The sequence below is a fragment of the Acanthaster planci genome, linkage group LG13 (assembly GCF_054643075.1).
Source record: "Acanthaster planci isolate LZ-2023a linkage group LG13, COTS_SCS, whole genome shotgun sequence".
Taxonomy (NCBI): domain Eukaryota; kingdom Metazoa; phylum Echinodermata; class Asteroidea; order Valvatida; family Acanthasteridae; genus Acanthaster; species Acanthaster planci.
Window position 1 is genome coordinate 4,453,791 of NC_141789.1, and position 19,283 is coordinate 4,473,073.

Here is a 19,283-nt window from a genome sequence, read left to right on the forward strand (position 1 = left end):
AGTGGTGGAAATGTGTGCAAAGCTCAATCCATCAAAGCAAAGCTGCGTTGGTTCCCGCTGCGCCCATGCCAAAGAACGCATGATGGAATTGTGCCAAGCAGTCTATACGTCGCGGTTGATTACGCTTCATCGGCTCTACGCGCACGCAACCCTACAGCTACAGGTCGAAAAAACATCGATGTTGCAAGAGGATTTCTGCAACTTAATTCACTGAACTTGGTCTCTTTGCCCATGTATGTATTCTCTGTTCAGAAGTTTAATTTGAGGTGATTTTGCTCGTACTTGAAGTGAGTGTGCTTCCACAAAATATCCTGCAACGGCACAGGGTTAATCACCTGCCTATTGGATGCATCATGGATGCTTAGCACGCAATACATAGATATCGTTGGCCAGTATGCCATTGAGATTGCCCGACTAGCATTGTATGAATTGTCCATAATTGCTGTGAATTGTCTACTGTAGAAATTTTAATAAGGATTAAGAAGGGTTTTTATTACTTTTTGAGACAGTTTTTTGAAGCTTTCGTCCCCATTTATGCCATTCAATCAGCACAGAAAAATTGACCCCAAAAGATATATGACCTACTGACCCTATTTTTGAGAGGTATGTAATCGAAAGCAGAACTATTATTTTGTGTTCTAATGTGATTTACTTAAAAATAGCTTAAAATTAGTTTCCCGAAAACCCCTGAAATTTGAAAGGCCAGGAGCTGTTTTTAGCATCTGGGCAAAAAACTTAATGTCGACCTCTGATGTTTATTTAAATAGCTTTGCCACATACTGCCAGACATAATGTTGAAATAGATTTACACTTTTCCTTTTGACCCCTGTATATTACCAGTATGTGTAAATCATTTTTGTGTAGAGACCTTCATCTGTAGTGTTTAAGTCTACAGCAATTTTGTGCTAACACTCAGCCAAGTCTTGTTTTTTTTTCTCCAGAGGTCTTTGTCTTCCTTGGCGTGAAAAACTTATGCTACTTCAAAACAATAACTTAATGTGTTTGGATGACATTCCACAACAATAATCAAGAATTATTAGGGTGTAAAATGAGCATAAATATGTCTTCAAGTGTGGGTTTCTAATAGAAAACGTAAAAGCTTTTTTTGCATTGAAAAGAGAAAAATCCAATTTTACAGAATCCAATATCCAGTCCGAATTGAACCTGGTATGAACTCGCCACCGGCTGTTCCATTGAATGCACATTTTCAGCTTGAATCAATGCCTTGCCCTGCCAGCCATTCAGACATTATTATTAAGCCTATTGTAGCGATCAGTAAAAGAGAATACATGAACTCTCGATCTCCTGTGTAGAGCGAGCAGACCAGCCTGTGCCCTGTATGCTGTATGCTGTCACAGTGGCGCCTATAAATAGCACGCAGTCCGGCTGGCTACCAGCCGTAGCTGCTAATCCCCACTAGGTCGTCCAAGCCCATGTTGGGGGTGCTAGTTGTCTGGCAAGATGAAGCTAGTTGGACTGTGTAGCACCACCAGAGTCGTGGACCAAGGCCAGAAATCGTTAGCCCGTTTTGAAAGGTGCCTGTGGTGTTTCAGTTTTTGAATGGATTCAAAGAGTAATTGCCGTGTTTTCTTGTCAAGCATGCTTTAGGCCACCGAAGATAATTGCTGTATTTGTCACAAGCACATGTACAAATGTAATACTGTACATGTACATGCTTTTCTGGTAAAAAAGCTATTTTTCTTTGTATGGCCAATCGTTTTTTCTGGGAGGATCGGTAATAACTATACTGTGTTTGGAACAAAACTTCGCAAAAATCGCCAGTCCTCATCACCATGTTCAGATTAAAATTAAGTACATGTAGCAAAGGAGAAATTCTAAGAATCCGTTCCCTTTTTTCTTCGGTTGGAATATTAAAAAAAAGTATTCTTGAGTAGATTTGTCTGTGATTGTTATTCTTCACCAGCTATTAGCACTTCCCAATCGAAACAGAAATGTTTATTCTTTCCCAGGAAGGAGTGGGCAGGATGGCAGCACTGTTGACATTTTACCATCCTCTGTGTTGACACACATGCAGCATTAGGTTTGAACATGTGTGACCTTTCAAAGAGGAGTGAAGACAACCTATTATTCTTTACAAATTCTTTTGTTGGGGGGGGTAGAACCAGAGATCCTCCCTCTTTTCTGGAGTCATTATTATGAGCAGTGAAAAGAAAGGAAGTAACACTTAGGGAGGAAGGGTCACCTGCATTATTGTGGGTATGAGTCACAAAGAGGGGATGTGGTGGTGGCCTTTGTTGTGTGTGGGTCCACTGACTGTTGTGGGGTTTGCATCATGCATGATGTGAGGGCTTCTGACAGGTAGTTCATATCAGCACCATAGAGTGATAGGGTGTCAGGCGATTTCCAGGTTGAGTGAGCGTAGAGCTGATTTCAAAGAGATTCCTTCAGGGGTGTGTGAGAGCTGTTGGATGGCCTTTTTTGCTCCCCTGCTTCATGACAGGTCATAAAGAAATTCAGGGTTCTCCCAAGGATTTGTTAAAAGTTTGGGGGATTTCTGTCCTTATTCACTGACAATTTTGTGAAGCCAGAGTGTAGGGTTTGGGGGGTTTAGATGCTCTCTTGTGCATTCTAGAGCTTTTCAAAAACTTGTAATTTCCCCTGGAAAAATGACAGATTTAAAAGTACTAATGTGTAAGTGCTTTGTTCCCATACTTAGTTATTTTCTATTATTTGTTGACAAATACATTGCATTGTATAAACTGCAAATAACTTGGTAAATAATGTCAAATCAGCATGATATCGCTTGATTGACTGGTGTTACAACGCTCATTTTTTCTTTAATTTCTTGTGACAAAGTGTGGTTGCCTCCCAAAATTGATCTGTCTATTAAGTGCTTTTCATATGCTGTGGTAATTAAAGCAAAATGAAGTTAATGTTGGAGCAGAATATCTAGCATTTTTTTTAAATTTCTCAGTGCATGATGTGCATTATACTGATACAACCTACATCTGGTATTTGCTGATAATGTGGCATAAAGTTTTCTATTTTATTATGCATGTAAGTTTAACAGAAGTGAAGAACTGGCAAATAACATTCAACTATTGCCCCAGTCAATCACATTTATGAACAAACGGTGAGAAAAATTTTGAGCAAAACAAAACTCTCCACTCAACCATGGCTCAACTTACACTTAAATGTATGAGGTCCCCCCATAAAAACTTATTGCTCTCAACATTAATACAATAACTATAATTTCTTGAGTTTTTGAAATATAAGAAAAAAAACACAGTAGGAAGAAGGTCAGGCATGTCAGGCTTATATGCAGGGCATTAAAATTATCATGTTGTCTGAGGTTCACAAATGTACTGTGTAGCTGCACAGTGGTCAAAAAATCTCTTAAACCACATACATTTAATTTGTGGTTGTGTTTTAATTAAAATTGGAATTCCGAGGAAAAAAATCAGAAAGCTTGTCAAAGAATGATACATCTTATTTCTTTGGAAAAAGCACATGGCAACCATAGAGGAAATCACGAAGCGCAGTCTGTATCTGCCCGTGTACAGCCCTTGGCATGTGCTTAGCTACCGCTCGCCGTTGCTACAGTATGTGGACTAGCCCATCGCACCCAGCGGCAGCCATTCGGAAAAATCATAGTGCATTTCGTCGCTCTGCAATCCAATGTGTCCACGCTCAACAATCTAAACCTTATTCTTTCTACGTATTTCGGAGTTAATTTTTTTCAAAAATGATATCTAGTTTCATGTTGATGAATGGAAAGCCATCAAAATACCACTTGGAAAAAATTCCTGTTGTCAACAGATGAAACCCCAGAAAACTTCACGTTTTTCATGAGTAGTTCAGGCAACTTAAACACTATCCATTCATGCAGAAATTGATGAAAATATTGTGGTCCCTGGGATAGAAATCATTTCAGGACATTGTTTGATAGGGAATCAAAGAACCACAAATTTGTACATTAAAAAATATCCTTGTGTAATTTCTACTATTGGCGGTAGGGAGCAAAAAAAATGGTATCAGGCATTTTTCTTGCATATCGGCAATGATTGGAGGGGACAAAAATTGTTTATTGGGCCAATATGCAACTTTGTATGTGGGGAGAACCCTGAAATTTGAAAGACGTGCTTTGTTATGTGGACTGTTTGGGAGGAAGTGGGGTACATGAATGTGAAGTGAATCATAAATGTACATGTACAGTGTAGTGTTAATACACTGTGATTTTTTATTTAGTATTCTCATTGTTGCCTTTTTACTCCTTATTTTGGCTGAAGCTCAAAGAACCAGGAAGGGTTTGTTAAAACTATGCTGAGCTGATGGTCTAATTCTTCTCTGTGAGGTCATTTCAGTCTTTTTGTTGTTGTTTTGCCTGCTGTTGGGCTTTTTTTATTTAGGCCAGGTGCATGGAAAAGTTGGAATAGTATTAGGGTGTAGGAAGATGCACCGTATCAGACGTTAGGGCCTACCATACATCATCATTTTCACTAAGGCACAGGCCTGTCAGAAATTGGTATTGTATATCCTTTGTTTGAAATGGGACAAGTTTGTCCCTGTGACACTGGTGACTAGTGTGGGTAGAAATTTGCTTGTTGTCTTCGGGGAGGGGATGTGGTGTTTCAATTTTAAATAATAACAGTGATTTTTTGGCCCTGAATTTATTTCAATCTTGTAAAATTGTTAATTCTATCTGGCATTGAGGATTTCCCTTTTAAGATAGAGCTTCCCACAAGAACCAGTGTACATGTACATGTATGTCAGTTGCAGTGCCTTTGTCGTGTTAGTTTTGATGTGACACACAGTTGCTGCTTGTGGTTACATCTTTGATGCATTTCAAGTGCAGCAAGGTTTTTAATATACCGGTATTTGTGTGTGACAGAGACAAGGCATGAAAAGGTTGATGAACAAAAGTTACGACTGTTCAGCCATGAACTACTCCGTATTCTGAAGATTTATATTATGGGGTCTAATGGATAAAGTGTACTGTCTGAGAATATTGCAGAGGTTAAAGTGACATTTGAACAGTACAGTTGTCAGTCTTTGGCTTTTCTCTCAATCACGTGGTCGCACTATAGGGCGCGTAAGCCTTCTCAATATTGCCAAGGGTTGATGAACCGTATCAACCCAATGATCCATGGCAGACAGGGTCTTCGGAATTGTGGTGGCTGGAACTACATGTAAGTTGTACGGTAGCATCAGTAAGTCAACCTGCTGCCTGTATGGTAGTCATCAGCCGGGGTCATGATGAGGGAAAATGGCACTAGCAGGGTTTACATCTACATGTATGGCAGGATGGCCTTCACAGGACCGGATACTACCTGTCTACATGTACACGTACATATGCCCAGCAGTCGAAAGTACCTGTACATGCACATGTACATGTATGTACCCCCCCCCCCGATAATGGAAGATGTGTATACAATAACACAATTTGAACTGAGAAGTTCCTTTTGTAGGCCTGCATGCATGTTGCATTGACGGGCAAGTGGAGCCTACCCCTTAATTGCTTACCTTTGTCTAGTCGTACATGTACATGATGTCACGTTGATGGGCAAATTACCCTTACATACATGTACCACTACAGTGTACATACAAGTCTTTTTTTTTTTTTGTCACCTTTCAAATCTATCTTTTCAAAATATGGAACAGTGTATTTTCTGTTACTGAGGAATTATATTTTCTTTGCCAAATTTTGTTATTTTGCATTTTGGGTAGTTTTGTTTGGGCGGATTGAGGTCTAGGCTGGCCATCTTCATTGTGCATTTACATGAGCACTGTTGGATATTGTTTTAATTGACTCACTGAAAAAATGAAGATCGTTTTTATCTTGTTTACTATCTTTTGTGAAGTGTAAATTCACTGTCACAAGTATAAACCGGTACAGTATTTACTCCTATGCATTATTCTTAAGGGGAAACCCCATGGCCATGGAATGACATGTCTCTGAATTAATGGAGTCTGTCTTGGCAAACTCTTCACATCACCTGGCAAACCTCATCAATAATTCATGAGTATATCCTTGTGAGGGTCTTTTTTTCCATGCCAGGTTCTGTAGAGACATAGCGGTCATTGACCTGACGGTATCTGAAGGGTCTACACTTGGCAACAAGATGAGAGGCTACAAAATTGATCTGGTGTTTTGCAGCTAAAATGCCCAACCTGAATTCATAATCCTTTTTTTTTTAACTTCTTAAATTCTACATGTATTTAATTGCATATACTCAGTCTTGTGAGATTTGACCAAGGATCCAAAGGTAGATTAAATAACAAAGTCATCATTTCTGCACTGTTGGCACAGCTTATTCTTAAGTTGGGCATCATGCTTTCTGGCATCTTTAAAAATGATGCAAGGTTGGATCAAACAATTGACCATTGATGCATGGTCTGTACTAAATGTTTACTTCGGTCAGTGTGTCCAGAGATGCCCATTTATAATTCTGTAGAAAAGCTTTCAAATTTACTAACTTTATACACAGTGTGGTTGTTGCTTTTGACTGGTTTTAACTGAAACATGATGGGCGAGCTATTATTACTATCTTGGCACCAAATTCCTACCAAATTTGGTCACAGATACATGTAGAATGGCTTGTGTGTTTTATTAATCCAGACCTATTCCTTCCAAAAGCCTATTGGTATCTGTAGCATGCCAGAATTAAAAAATTCAGATATATTTTATTGAGTCACAGTCACAAAGCCTTCTAAAATAAAAGGGATTATTTACTTGCAATTGTGGTTGCCTTGTAAATTATGATCTGAAAACCTGTCACATGGAAGTGCATCAGGTATCTTTCTTAGAAGATTTATTGGAAGTGTATAAAAACCTCCTCTACCATGCATCCTTTTAGTGCATCACAGTTCAAGTGAATCAGAACCCCAAGTTTGGCCAGGAAAGTGTGTTGACCTCATGCATGATACACCATCTCCTTCTCTGTCTGTGCCAATTCACCTCCTTTGCAGGACGACAACCCTAAAACTGCCCAGCATCCTGTGTTCCAGCGCTACACTGAGGTGAAAGCAGAGGTGGATAAATGGCTGCATGAGCAGAAAGTGCAGCACATATTGATGAAAGCGCCCTACCCCCTTACTGGGTATCGTGTGCAAGTCTACCGCCTTGGCTCTACCACCCAGTGGTTCTCAGCTGTCATTACTGGTCATGATCTCTACACAAGGGTAAGCTAAGCAAAGTCAAAGTTGGAGTCGAGTCCATCACAAGTCCTTTCACAAAGCCAGTCATAAGGAAGAGAAGAGAATAATAACAAATGAATGCTTTTGTCACAGCTCATTTGAATAGCTTGTGAGTTGACGTTAGACTGAATGGCTTGTGATGGACTAAAGAGACTTGCAGGGTCTTGTGATGGACTCAAATACAACACTGTTGAAGCTCCTCCCACTTAACAGCCACTGTCACATACTGTACCCTTTCCTCCATTGCTCAGCCATTCTTCATGTATAGTGACCATTGAATATCAGCAAAACACTTCACCGTGGTGTGACTGCAATCAATCGCACAATTATTTTTGGCACTCCCATTTATTTTACCTGTTAGTGTATCTAAAAATAACAGTCCTTGATGTGTAAAGATCAGGTGTGGAACTGTTGAACTTGCACAAACAGTACATGTGACCTGCAGTTCAACTTTGCATCTAGACGTGACTAGTCAGTTCAAGCCACTTTCGTGGTTAAACATCTCTAATTTAAGGTCACCTTTAGATATTATGTTCCAGCTTTCAGCTCAACCAAACCACATGATTCATGATTTGTTCTAGCTCCTCACAACAAAGAGAAATATTGTACTCAGGGAAATTCATTCTAGGAATTCCGTTCCCTGCAACATTAACCCCCCCTCCACCTCAGCTCTGAAAGAAAGTGTAGTGCACCCCGGGCGTTGTTTACTCATGGAGCCAAATGAAGCCACGCTGTTGTCTCATCCTGTCCGCACGGTCCTCTCCATGAGGTGTGGGAGTTGCTCCAAGGCACATATCCCAAGTGCTTTCGTGTCCGAACAAGCGTACCGTGTTATCCCGAAATATTATGCATGGAAGGATCTCAGTTTGGAGTCTAAACTGTATGAATAATACACCCCCAGGCTGCTCTATATAATGTAGAACGGGAATACTGTGTTTTGTGATGACGAGGGAGGATGAAAAGCGGACGCAGAAAGTGCGACGGAGGGGGTGGGAGACGCAGAAGGAGATGGATTGAAATCAGACTGATTGCAATTCTGATAGGAAATTCAAACCTGCGGGATGAGATTTATACAGCGGGCTTTGCAAATACCAGAGGTCACAGGCTACTGGTAACTCAGGACGTGTGTGGGCAACAGTGGCAAGTAGGGAATGGTGTAGCCTCTTGACGGAAAAAAAAACTGGGCAAAAATGACATGGTAAGAGATTACAAAGAGATGTGAAGGAGAACAGTAGCCTGCTTAATGTTTCAGATGCAGCTTTTGAGAGAGCGAAGAGAGGAAAAAAAATATATATTTATAAATCTGCCTGGACCCAGAGTCCCTTGCGACCTCAGAAGGGAGCAGCTGTTTTTCTCTCTTAGCTGACTTTGATCAGATGAAAGTTGAATGAAATTTTCCAAAAGCAACCCTCAAGGTCATTGTAACATGTAAGTGGCTTTGAATGGCACTCCTTTTTTTTCTTATAGAAAAAGGAATTTGGTTAAGGGTCGTGCCAGCTCTTATTTACTGCTCAGTTTCATCATGGTCTGCTGTATGCTCCACTTTGCCTTTGGTCCTTTTCCTCTGGGCTGAGGGATTGGAATTTAGTTATTACCAAAATTGTATTTGGTTAGGCGGAGCTGGAATTAACTTGCAGTTTTAGTGCTGTGAATAGAGATGACTCAAATATCATATGCATTGGGCTACCAATGAGTTTTGAAGGGATACCATTTAGTCCTCTGGTGTAAACTGTCAGGAATACATGTACATGTATGGCCAATAAGGTGTTATAGCTTGTCAAATACAATCAGCCTGACCTCATCAAACTGGATTTAAGTGCTGACTATCATGCACAGCCGCCTTGTGCAGTGCCAGTTGTTTGTTGCCCATTGCTACCTGCTTGGCAGATCAATAATTAATAGGGTCCATAATTCCAGTGCTGAGTACAAGGGAAGACAGGTTGACCTTGCTGTTTTGATAAGCAGGGCAGTTTCCCCCCCCCCCATAATTTTTTTTTTCATGTATGAATGCCTATTAGGCCTGAAGTAATAAAATGCACTCTGGTTTTGTGTTTGTGCACTGAATTATATACTGTCAAACCCTTATGCCCAGATATGTGTGTTGTGTATTTGTTCACACACTGCAAAAGGCCAAATTATTTACCTGGCTTTGATCATCAGCACATTGCACCTGCTGGGGAGTCAGAGTACCGGTACCTGGCCAACGATTGGATAGAATTAGTTAGGTCAGCACGTCTGCCACTGCCAGGCAAGATGAGCGAGAGGTCTGTGAACTCCCTGATGCGAGGGACAAAGTCCTCTGGATCATCCTGTCAGATCTCATGCCCTCTTCTCCGTCAGGCTGTGATTTGAAATTGCTCCAATGCATAAATTATCGCGCTGTGAGCCCCGGCTTTTATGCACCGAGTGCCTCAATCAGATGCACCAAGTGCCTCAATCGGATCCAATAAATATTGACCAAGAACTAGTCAACTAAAACAGATCTTTTGCCATGCTACAGGAGCGGCTGTTTCCCTGAAGGCAAAGTTGGCATCTTATGCTGGCCTACACCTCACTGGCTGTAGATTATGAGCTATCAGCTTTTTTTCCTCCTCTTCCTGGCATGCTATACACTCTCAGCACTTCTGTTCTGGGTAGATACCTGCAGCTGATTAGGAATTCGAATTTAAACTGGGTCACTAGTTCCAGTTTCCTAACTACGGTAACATTGAAACTTCATGTAGGTTAAATCCAACAGATTATAGTCTTATAGATTATTTTGTTTAGATTATAGTGCTGTTATGGGCATGTGATTAGTGCCGATACTCTGTACATAGTTGTCAGTGTTGTCTTGATTTGATCCTTTTAACTTCCCCCCCATCACCACTACCACCAATGATGTATTTTTTGTGAAGAGTGCACTATCACATGCTGTCAGCTTCTCAACCTTTATAACGCCATGGTGTCGTGTCTCTCATTACCTCACTTATTGTTTCATAAAGGCACTTTGCAGCTTAGAGATAGTCCAAGGGCTATTATCATCGTCATCATCGCCATCATTGTTGAGCTTCTCGCTTCCCAACAGCCAACTATTGGTGCTGCCCCTCTCTCACTATCTCCTTCCCCAATGTCCTCCCAAAGAATTTTGAAGTGGCAGGGCATCTTGCAGTGTGGGGAATCCCTGGAATGTCTCTTTGAGTCCCGTCTGCCTGCCTGTATTTGGCCTATGGAATGCCGATCGTGGCCACCATCGTTCCCATGATGGGTTCCTCTCACGAAATGCAAGGCTCTCAGAAAAGGGGAAAAGGGAAGGGGAGGGGGGGCGAGAAAGCATGCCTGGGAATTTCAACACACACATCTAAATCCTAAGCAAAGTGATCAGTGCAATTGGTTGTTATGATAAAAGCTAACAAAAATAAATTGAATTGATGGAGAGCTAGGATTTTGTTCACCATGTATTTTGTTGTGTAACTTATTAGGTTAGAGTCATTTACAGCTTATGCTATCAAAGTGCGATAACAATGGGTTTTGAACCTATTGCCCCATCATGCCATACACTTGCAAGAATATTTTGCACTGCTTGCCTTTCAGAAATTCATAGTACCCAGTATACATGTATGCCTGGCTAAATCTCATAATACCCCAATGATTTGAGCTAAAAACCGTGCACAGTGTTAAATAGCCTTAGTTGTCTTTATTGATGCATTTGTTTCTTGCAAATTCAATACAGTTTTGCCCATAAATTGCATCAACCTACTGAATTATTGCCTAAATGACCTTATGACCAGCGTAAAGGTCTCGGTTGCCCACAGAAACAATATATACTATTGTTCGAGTATCCCAGCCTGTCAATAAATATTTCACTTACACTTTCCTGAAATGTAGGATTAGGAAAGCATGTCTCACTTTCATAACCTGTGACATCGTGTGGGAGGCTGATCCGCAAGTTCAAGGCAGGCCTTGTAATGTGGGTTTTTTTTAGTCAGACCTGAACTGGATGGTTATATTGTAATGATATAGTTGATTGGCCTTTTAGTGCCCCCTTCAGTGTACATCAACCCCTGTCATGCCTAGCACTTACAGTTGCTGGCATAGAAAGTCTTCGCTGGCCCAGAATTAGGTCACTGGGCAAAAGTATACCAGTACTTCAGTGTTGCTTGTGGGGTGTTCCAAGCTGAAGCATGCTGAATGCACAATTTGCTGAAAGCATCTGGTTTCTCTGTATCCCTTCCACTTGCTGAGGAAGAAATGGTTGGATGAAGGTTACATGCATTTTACTGCTGAACCAGATTTCAAAAATACTTAGGTTGGGCAAACCAGCATGATTCATGACAAGCCATGGGGTTTACAGATCTATCAAGGGATGACTTGACTACATTTATGGCAGCTCCAGTAAATTATGCAAGTGTTTAATTTCTGTCCATAAAATATAAGAGAAGGCACATTGTTACTTTGTGATGATGTTCCATTGGGCAAATATGCCGCATGCAAGCCACTGAGACTACATGTTACATGTAATGGTAAATATTTTAACTAATTTGGATACAGGTGAGCCGACACTTTGAACATGAACTGTATGTGTATGAACTTTATGAAGCTGTCAGGAGCATGGAAGTAATGGCATTCACATGAGGCTTTTAGTGAAGTGGATAGGGTTTGTGACTCCCAATTATAGGGTTAGGGGTTTTACATGTACATGTAAGCAAACTGGTTACATGTGACCTTGGACAAGTCACTTTACCCATACTTGCTGAAATGCTACACCAAATCCTAAGTCAGGGCTCGAAATTAGCCTGCGCTGGTAGCTGAAAAATGCTCGTTTGTCTCATGAATGTGTCCCTTAATTTTGAAGAAAAGCGCAAGTATTAACGCCTGTTTTTACTCTTGCCGTGAATTCTTTTTACTTAAGATCACCCTTGTCATGGAACCACAACATGAGTACAATTTTTTTTACGATGTCCCTGAGCGCAGCAGGCTCGTATGCACTCACACACACACAGCGCATTTTGCATGCTACACGCGGCCTTCAGGACACCGAACAGTACTGGAGCTCCATAATGCACACAAGTGAATCTACTGTACATACACACGTGTACATGTACAGCACATGTACACACATGTACAGTATGTGCATACAGTGAATATGTGTCTGCTGTGCGGCCAGCTCGAAGCGCAAGCCTTGTGTGTAGAGCATCCTGGGACCATCTGGTCATTGTGTTGTGATTGGCTGCCAATGGAACATCAATATTCATTCATACATGTGTCAGTTGGAGTCATTACATCCATTCCTGCGTGAGCGGAAGTAGTAACTAACAATCTCCACTATTAACATTCACTGTGAATTTACGGCTTGAAATAAGGTTAGTAAATTTTCGCTTTCACCGATAGAGGGTTGCATGATAACTGTCACGGGGCGTGCAAAGTTACTGAGTCATGCATCTTTGCATGGGTTTTTCAGTGCTCTATTCGCATTGTTTTGTACAAGATTTCAAACATTTCTTGGACATTAACTTTTCGAAATGTCAGTGCAACACAAATGTATAACTGTCCAAACAGATTCTGAATTGGATACAATCTTTCACAAGTTCAATCCTCAAGTTACAAATCCACGGGAAAAAAAAGATGAAGTGGATGGAGTACACTGTAGACCATCAAGATCACTTTTTACTGGGAAAAAAATCCCCCACCCCCAAATTTTTGACCAAAGAACTTTAGAAGAAAAAAGAAGTACTACCCACCTACTCAACGTATTTTTTCTATGTAATCATGATAATAGGAAGCACAACTTTTATTTTGTTTGACCTTAAGCTTAAGCTGTTCAATTTTCTAGAACACATTACGTTAACTGACAGATTCAGCTGGGGAGCAAGTACTTACTCCAATGATTGTTAGCCCGATTTCAAGCCCTGTGAGTCCTGTGTGATTGTGTCACGATGATACATGAATGTGATACTACTAACTTCGATTATGCATGTGATGCGTTAACACCCAATTATCTACCGCCTTTGTACACTTGCTTTTGCAGGAGTTGGTTGTAATGGATGACACAGTGCTGGAGAGTCACACAGAGAATCCAGCTCTTGTCCAGATGGTCTTTCTTGATGATGGTAAGCCTGTGATCTATCCTTGTTGCCCCTCCCCCATGTCCATTCCTAGTCACATTGTTTGCTATTGAATTAGGTCTCCGCTCGCTCGTATTCATGGTAACATTATTGTCTGAAAAGTCCTAATTAACCACCTGATAACGGATGACATGTAAACACAAATAACTTTCTTTATTTGTTCCATGGAGGACGTGCACACTCGTTTATCTTTAAGAATTCCTTTTTCATTACCACAGTTAACGGATTAACATGTTGTGCTTGGTTAGGTCAAAGTGCACTTGCAAGGTTGAAGAATTTGCGGGTAAAAAACCCTGCCCAGCAGCTTTTTCGGGTAATAAAATTTGACTGGTTAATGCACTTTCGTTCCTTAAGACGCTAGAAATACACGTTAAGACTTGTTATGTTCAGTTCTGAAACAATGCTGTCAAAAAGTGGCATCAATTTTGTAATCTCTCTGAACATGCTCCTATTTGACATGCACATGTTCTTGCATGCTTTAACTGGTCCAAAGTAACAAAAAAATGGTATCCCTTGCTTCACATTTTTTTTAAACATGCATTTAATTTCAATTACTGTTGTAATTGATTTATGGTCATAAATCACAGGTAGGATCATAGGATATTTCTTAATAATTAACCTAGCTTTGAAGGCAAAGCCAGGTTCACACGCATACTGTTCACATTTTGCAGCATCTGCTGGAGACTGAAAAACTTGTCATTGGACATGCACATTGTACGTGTTCATTCTCCTGAAAGTTGATGCCCGATCAGATTGAAGAAAGTTTATATTGAAAGTTCATTCCATCGTTTTCATTCAAGTACCATGCCTGCATCAATCTGGAGACGTGAAGTTTTACTGACTTGATGACTCACATGCACATCGACATATATATGTACTTTACCTGTAGCCTATGTGTATTTTTCACGTCTGTAGTTCTCACATGTCTGGTCAGTAGTGTTAAAAAATCCCCTTAATGGATTTTGTTTACGAGTGGTTTTTTTTTTTTAATGAGATGTGATCATTTAAAATTTACATTGGGAAATGCATCTTGCCCTGAATCAAGGACCCAGTCATTGTCTTGTGGTTACACAGTAACACAATACCTTGGGTCGCTCACTGCAGCTAGTGTGAGGTTGTGCATTCTTGCACAATGCAAGTCTGGCTGGAGCAGCCCAGCCCACCAGATCAGAACAAATTCTAAACTGTGAACAAGTTGCAAGGCCTAGTGTTTGACCTTGAGACCCCTTGGCAAGCCTGTTTTTATGTTGGGTGACAAATTGCACCTTCTAAGTGGGGAAGAGTGAGGCTGCACCTTGCAAGTTGAGAAGAGTGAGGCTACGTTTGCCATTATGTGGGTATGCCTAGGACCTACTGAAAAAGACTCGCACCTTGTTCTATGCATTTGTAATTTTGTGTTGGCCAATTCATCAGGATTTGGGATTGTATTTACCTATAGCCTGTACACGTATTTGTTGAAAACACACTTGGAGATTAGAGTTCTTGGCACGTCACTCAAGTGATTTTTAATGCTTCATGTGCAGTCAACTAGAAGTCACACCCCTTCCATTATTAGATTTGACCAAATAAATTGCAAGTACATTCCCTAATGTCTGACAAAATCCAATTTCCAGTATTACTTTATTTTATTTATTGGTACTGAATCAAATTTTGACCTTTTTTTCTGTTTAGCTGTAGAAATTTTTCTTAGCATGATGACACTTTGCCAGCTGCTTGCTGTTAAGTTTATAAATGAGGCTTGCCTCTCTCAAAATTTTATTTTGTTTATTCTAATCAGTAATTTGTTTTCTCTTATCTTTTCTAAGTGGTGAGTTCCTTGCTAAAGGGGGAGAATGTTGGCATAACCCCTCGCCGCAGAGTCAACACAGCTAATACAACACAAGCAACAAACACGGTAGGTTTTCTAAATATGGAAGGGGAACACTAAGCAGTTTTGTCCATGCAAAAGCCGCAGACCTGCGGTGGTTAAACTGAAAATGGCACAACTCGTATTGTTGAATTGGAATAGCTACACAAAGTACAGGTGACACATTTTTTGTGATAGCTTGCATATTTTCTGACGGTCCAAGGTGGAATGATGGCCTACTATGAAGGTTTACACTGCTGAAGTAGAAAGTACTTGAATATTATACCAATATTGACTGATTGAGATAGAGTGAGTAATTTAACCTAAATACAAGTAAAATGAATCTCTATTAGACTACAACATTTGTTGCAAATGCACCAGCTATTTTCCAATCTACCTGTTCATGAAATGTTTGAACTTTGAATGCAGCACTGTTGCACAAGCTCCTTGGAGTGCATCAGTGCACATACCCACTTGCACACCTTACTGGTTCTTGTGCATATTGCTATTGGCAAAGTGTTTTGGTTACTACAAGAGTAGCACTATTGAGGGTGCACAGCAAGATGTCAAAAAGATCAAATGCCATATATAGCAAGCTTTCGGCCAATCAAGATACAGAACCAGTCAGTGAGGTGTTAAACCAACCACTGACACAATTTCTGAAAATAATAGTCTCTTTTAATTCCTGAGCATCCATGTATGGAAAATGACGCTGAAAAGCATTCTAGAAAATTCTTTGAGCACTATTTCTGGTGGCAAGGGTGCTTTAATATAATTTTTTGTGACTGAAAGACGATTACAATAATAGGACATTAATATGTAAATATTAGATATTAAAATTACAAGCAGATGTCTGTGGTGGCCATCTGCAGTTAAGAGCACAATGGGGAACACTGGACTGGTTTGTGCTGTCTAGATGAAAATGCCAACGCTCCCCTTTCTTCCCATGGGAACAGAAATATTAGCCCCACCCCCTTTTTCTGTTTCACCCGGTCTTGCCTGATTGGCAAAATCTAAATGCTGTAGCTTGAGGTGAGACAGCAAATCTCTGTTAAAGGGATTGTAGACTCACTGAAAAATTGTGTTGGTTGTGGTAGCATGTGAACTGGTTGGGGGAGGGGTTTAGAATAGAAAATTTTGTGGACAAGTGCTGCTAGGACATTTGTTGCCTAACTGATCACCTGCAGATGCACACCTGCATAACAAATTGATTGGTCACCTGACGTGTGCGAATTGTATGACCGGAACATAAAGAGTGGCATGAGTGCATCAAGATCACCTAAGATACATGCTGTAGATTTTCCCCCCGGGACCACTTGTGAATTTCCATTTTTAGCCGGTTCAGAACCAATCATGCTTTTCAATCTTGTAATTTGAACCAATAGGTTGCTGCTCCAGCAGGAAATCCTGCATCAATTGACTCTGCACCTAATTTTTTCTCTTTTTCACTCTCTGTACCAATAACAATCGGCCTTGAATGCAGGAATGATGGATCTTTGTGCATGATGGCTATTGTGTGCCTGTAATTACTGCCCCAGTGCATCGTCAGAGCATATTATTCATGGACAACACCTTTTGATGCATAGGTGCTCAATGGCTTTGTTGGAACAGACCAGTAAATTTCTCCCCATATGCTAGAAATTCCGGTCGCGTTTTCCACTGTTGACTGTCAACTCTTAACCTCAAGCATAAATTTGAACCATGGGGGAAAAGAAATCTCAAAGGAAGAGATATTCAGGTATTCATGACTGAACATGCTTGTCTTGTGGATGAGATTCAAAGAGCTAGCGTGTATGTCTGTAACTGCATCTGTGATTTCTCCATGAACTGCATTTATTTGTTGAATTTTCATCCTGTCAGCAGAGTTGGGGAAAGTAGGAGGCTGTTGTGTTTTTTCATCAAGGGAAATCCAGCTCAAAAGTTGGGTTATATGCATGTATATGAAAATGTTGCAGTCAGTTTGCAATGTCTCACCTTGTGTAGACATCTCTCCGACTGGATTCAGAAAGTATTTAGCATGTTTTTTTATTATTATTATTAGTCACTAAGTGAATTAAAATTTCCTGTTGTGCCTAGTGGTCAGTATCTACTGGTACATGTATATTGGAATGTGCATATGGTGGGGTGTGATGTGAACGTGTAGGGAACAGTCACATGCGCATGATTTAAAGATGCTGGATGTGTCATGGATCACATAACGACATTTGTAGGCCACATTAGGCAGCCAGTTTTTGCGAACAAAACTTCCACTGTGTAAAAGTAGATAAAAATTGTGTCTGGGTTTTTTAATCTAATGGGGAGCTTGGTTTCCAATTTAGGTCCAAGGCCGAAGTCCATGAAGCTGCCAATCAAGAAATCATTACTGAACAAATGTACAGGTGTTGAAAACGTTCATCCAAGACCACAGTCGTTTTGACTGGTGACCTGTTTTTTTTTGCTAAAGCAAGCATTATCTGTGATGATTTCTGTGTCCAGCTGCACAGTGGAAGGGGCACCAAGATTGTGCACTGTCTCTTGTTCACTTCCTTGTAAGAGTTTTTCTCTCCCCCCCCCAAAAAAAGGGTACATTTTCGAGACCAGCTCCCCGAAGCCACAGCCCAGCAGGTCAGCCACCAAACCAGCAACCCCTGCCCAGCAAGAAGAAGACTCCACGTTCTAAATTAGCTGATGTCCCAGAAGTCGAAAAAGACAAGGACAAAGACAAGGAGGAAAAAGAGAAAGACAAAGATAAAGGTAGGAATTTGTTTTGACAGTGGTGCTGAGAAACTTGCCGACCTTGTTGTATGTTTTTTTTCCCCCGAGTAGCTGGAAAGTGCTGGTTGATGATTGTGTATTTGGCAGCTTTAAAATTTCCATTACTTTCTGTCGAAGGTGAAGGAAATTCAGTCACAGTGAGTAATCAATAGGAAAGTGGCTTACGTGTACATTGAAGTGTTTAGAAATTGTGTTTGGGTATTGTCTTTGTGTTCACAGTGTGTCATACACATGCCAGCATAATCAAGTGAGAATGTCCTTGAAGTGGATAAGTAGGTATTGATAAGACCATGGAGCTATAAAAAAGCTCCATGACAAGACTGAGTATATTGTTGTGGATCCAATATAAGTGTCTCTGTAATAAACCTTTTTCTGAGCAGTAGTAACCTTGATATGTCCATCATGGTGTTTCCCCTTGATTGGCTTCAAAGTGAATCAAAATCAAACTTTTGCACAGTGGTTTATTTTTATCTGCACCATTAAGCAGGAGGTCTTTGGTTGGAGTTCCACCTGAGCAAGCTTGTGAATTAATCAGCAAGGTCACTGCGGCATGAACATGAGTTAATGAGGGTATTGTATGGGAGGTCTCCAGTCAGTGGACAAATTAATCACTCCACAAATGGCACTCTGATTATTTTTATTCAGTCAGAGGGTATCCCATTCACTCAGAGACTCATACGCGTCACATCCTCAAAAAAAACAACAACAACAAACAAACAAAAAACAAAACAAGTACATGTATAACACACAGTTGTTGGGATTTTGTTCTCTTTAGACTGGTGTCCAAGGCGGTAGCATTTGGCCATATGAGTGCTTGATCAATTACTTATTGTTTGCCTTCCATGTGCACAGTCTCACCTCACCCTCTATTCTTGGTGGGTGAGCAGAGATAAAAAGGCAGAGCAGTGATTTAAGAAATGCCGTTTGCCTGCCCGCCTGGTAATGCATGTAATAACACCGGGGTGATCTAGATTTGAATGTGGCCTGATTTATACTGTAGTGCCAGGTCATTCTTCATCAAGTTCTTGTGCCGTTGGCCCATGTTTTCCTGTCATTGACCGTATTGTGTAACTCACTCAAAATTGGAGTGGATTGAGCCAGGCCAGAGTTCTTTTCCCCATGCCCCAACAATTCAGTTCAGTCCTTAATCTGCACAGAAACTGACTTCTTGTTTTCAAAGCGGAGGAGGGAAAAACATGTTTGTAGTTTGTACCATGTCTGTGCAAGGGTAAGAGCCTGTGTTTCTCATACTGCCTTTGATTGCTGTTTCAGTGTGTGGCAGTGCTTTTGTTTGGTTACTGACTTGGCATTTGAGTAGTTTGGTGCTGTTGTTTCATCAGCTGAATTCGAATTTCAGACAGTATTTCCAGGAAGATTTACTGCAAAAGGTATTTTTGTTGAATTTGTTGGTGTCATGATGGGAA

The 19,283-nt window shown here is 40.6% G+C and overlaps 1 protein-coding gene across 3 annotated transcripts in view; it reads left to right on the top strand.

Moving 5' to 3' along the window:
* LOC110981283 (jumonji domain-containing protein 1C-like) overlaps positions 1–19,283 on the top strand; it is a 137,720-nt gene that overhangs the window by 75,269 nt on the left and 43,168 nt on the right. For all 3 annotated transcript variants that reach the window (XM_022238744.2, XM_022238746.2, XM_022238745.2), the window contains 4 exons: positions 6,931–7,143; positions 13,163–13,244; positions 15,065–15,153; positions 17,667–17,838. In XM_022238744.2, coding sequence (XP_022094436.2) covers positions 6,931–7,143; positions 13,163–13,244; positions 15,065–15,153; positions 17,667–17,838 — 556 coding nt within the window. The remainder of the gene's footprint in view (positions 1–6,930; positions 7,144–13,162; positions 13,245–15,064; positions 15,154–17,666; positions 17,839–19,283) is intronic.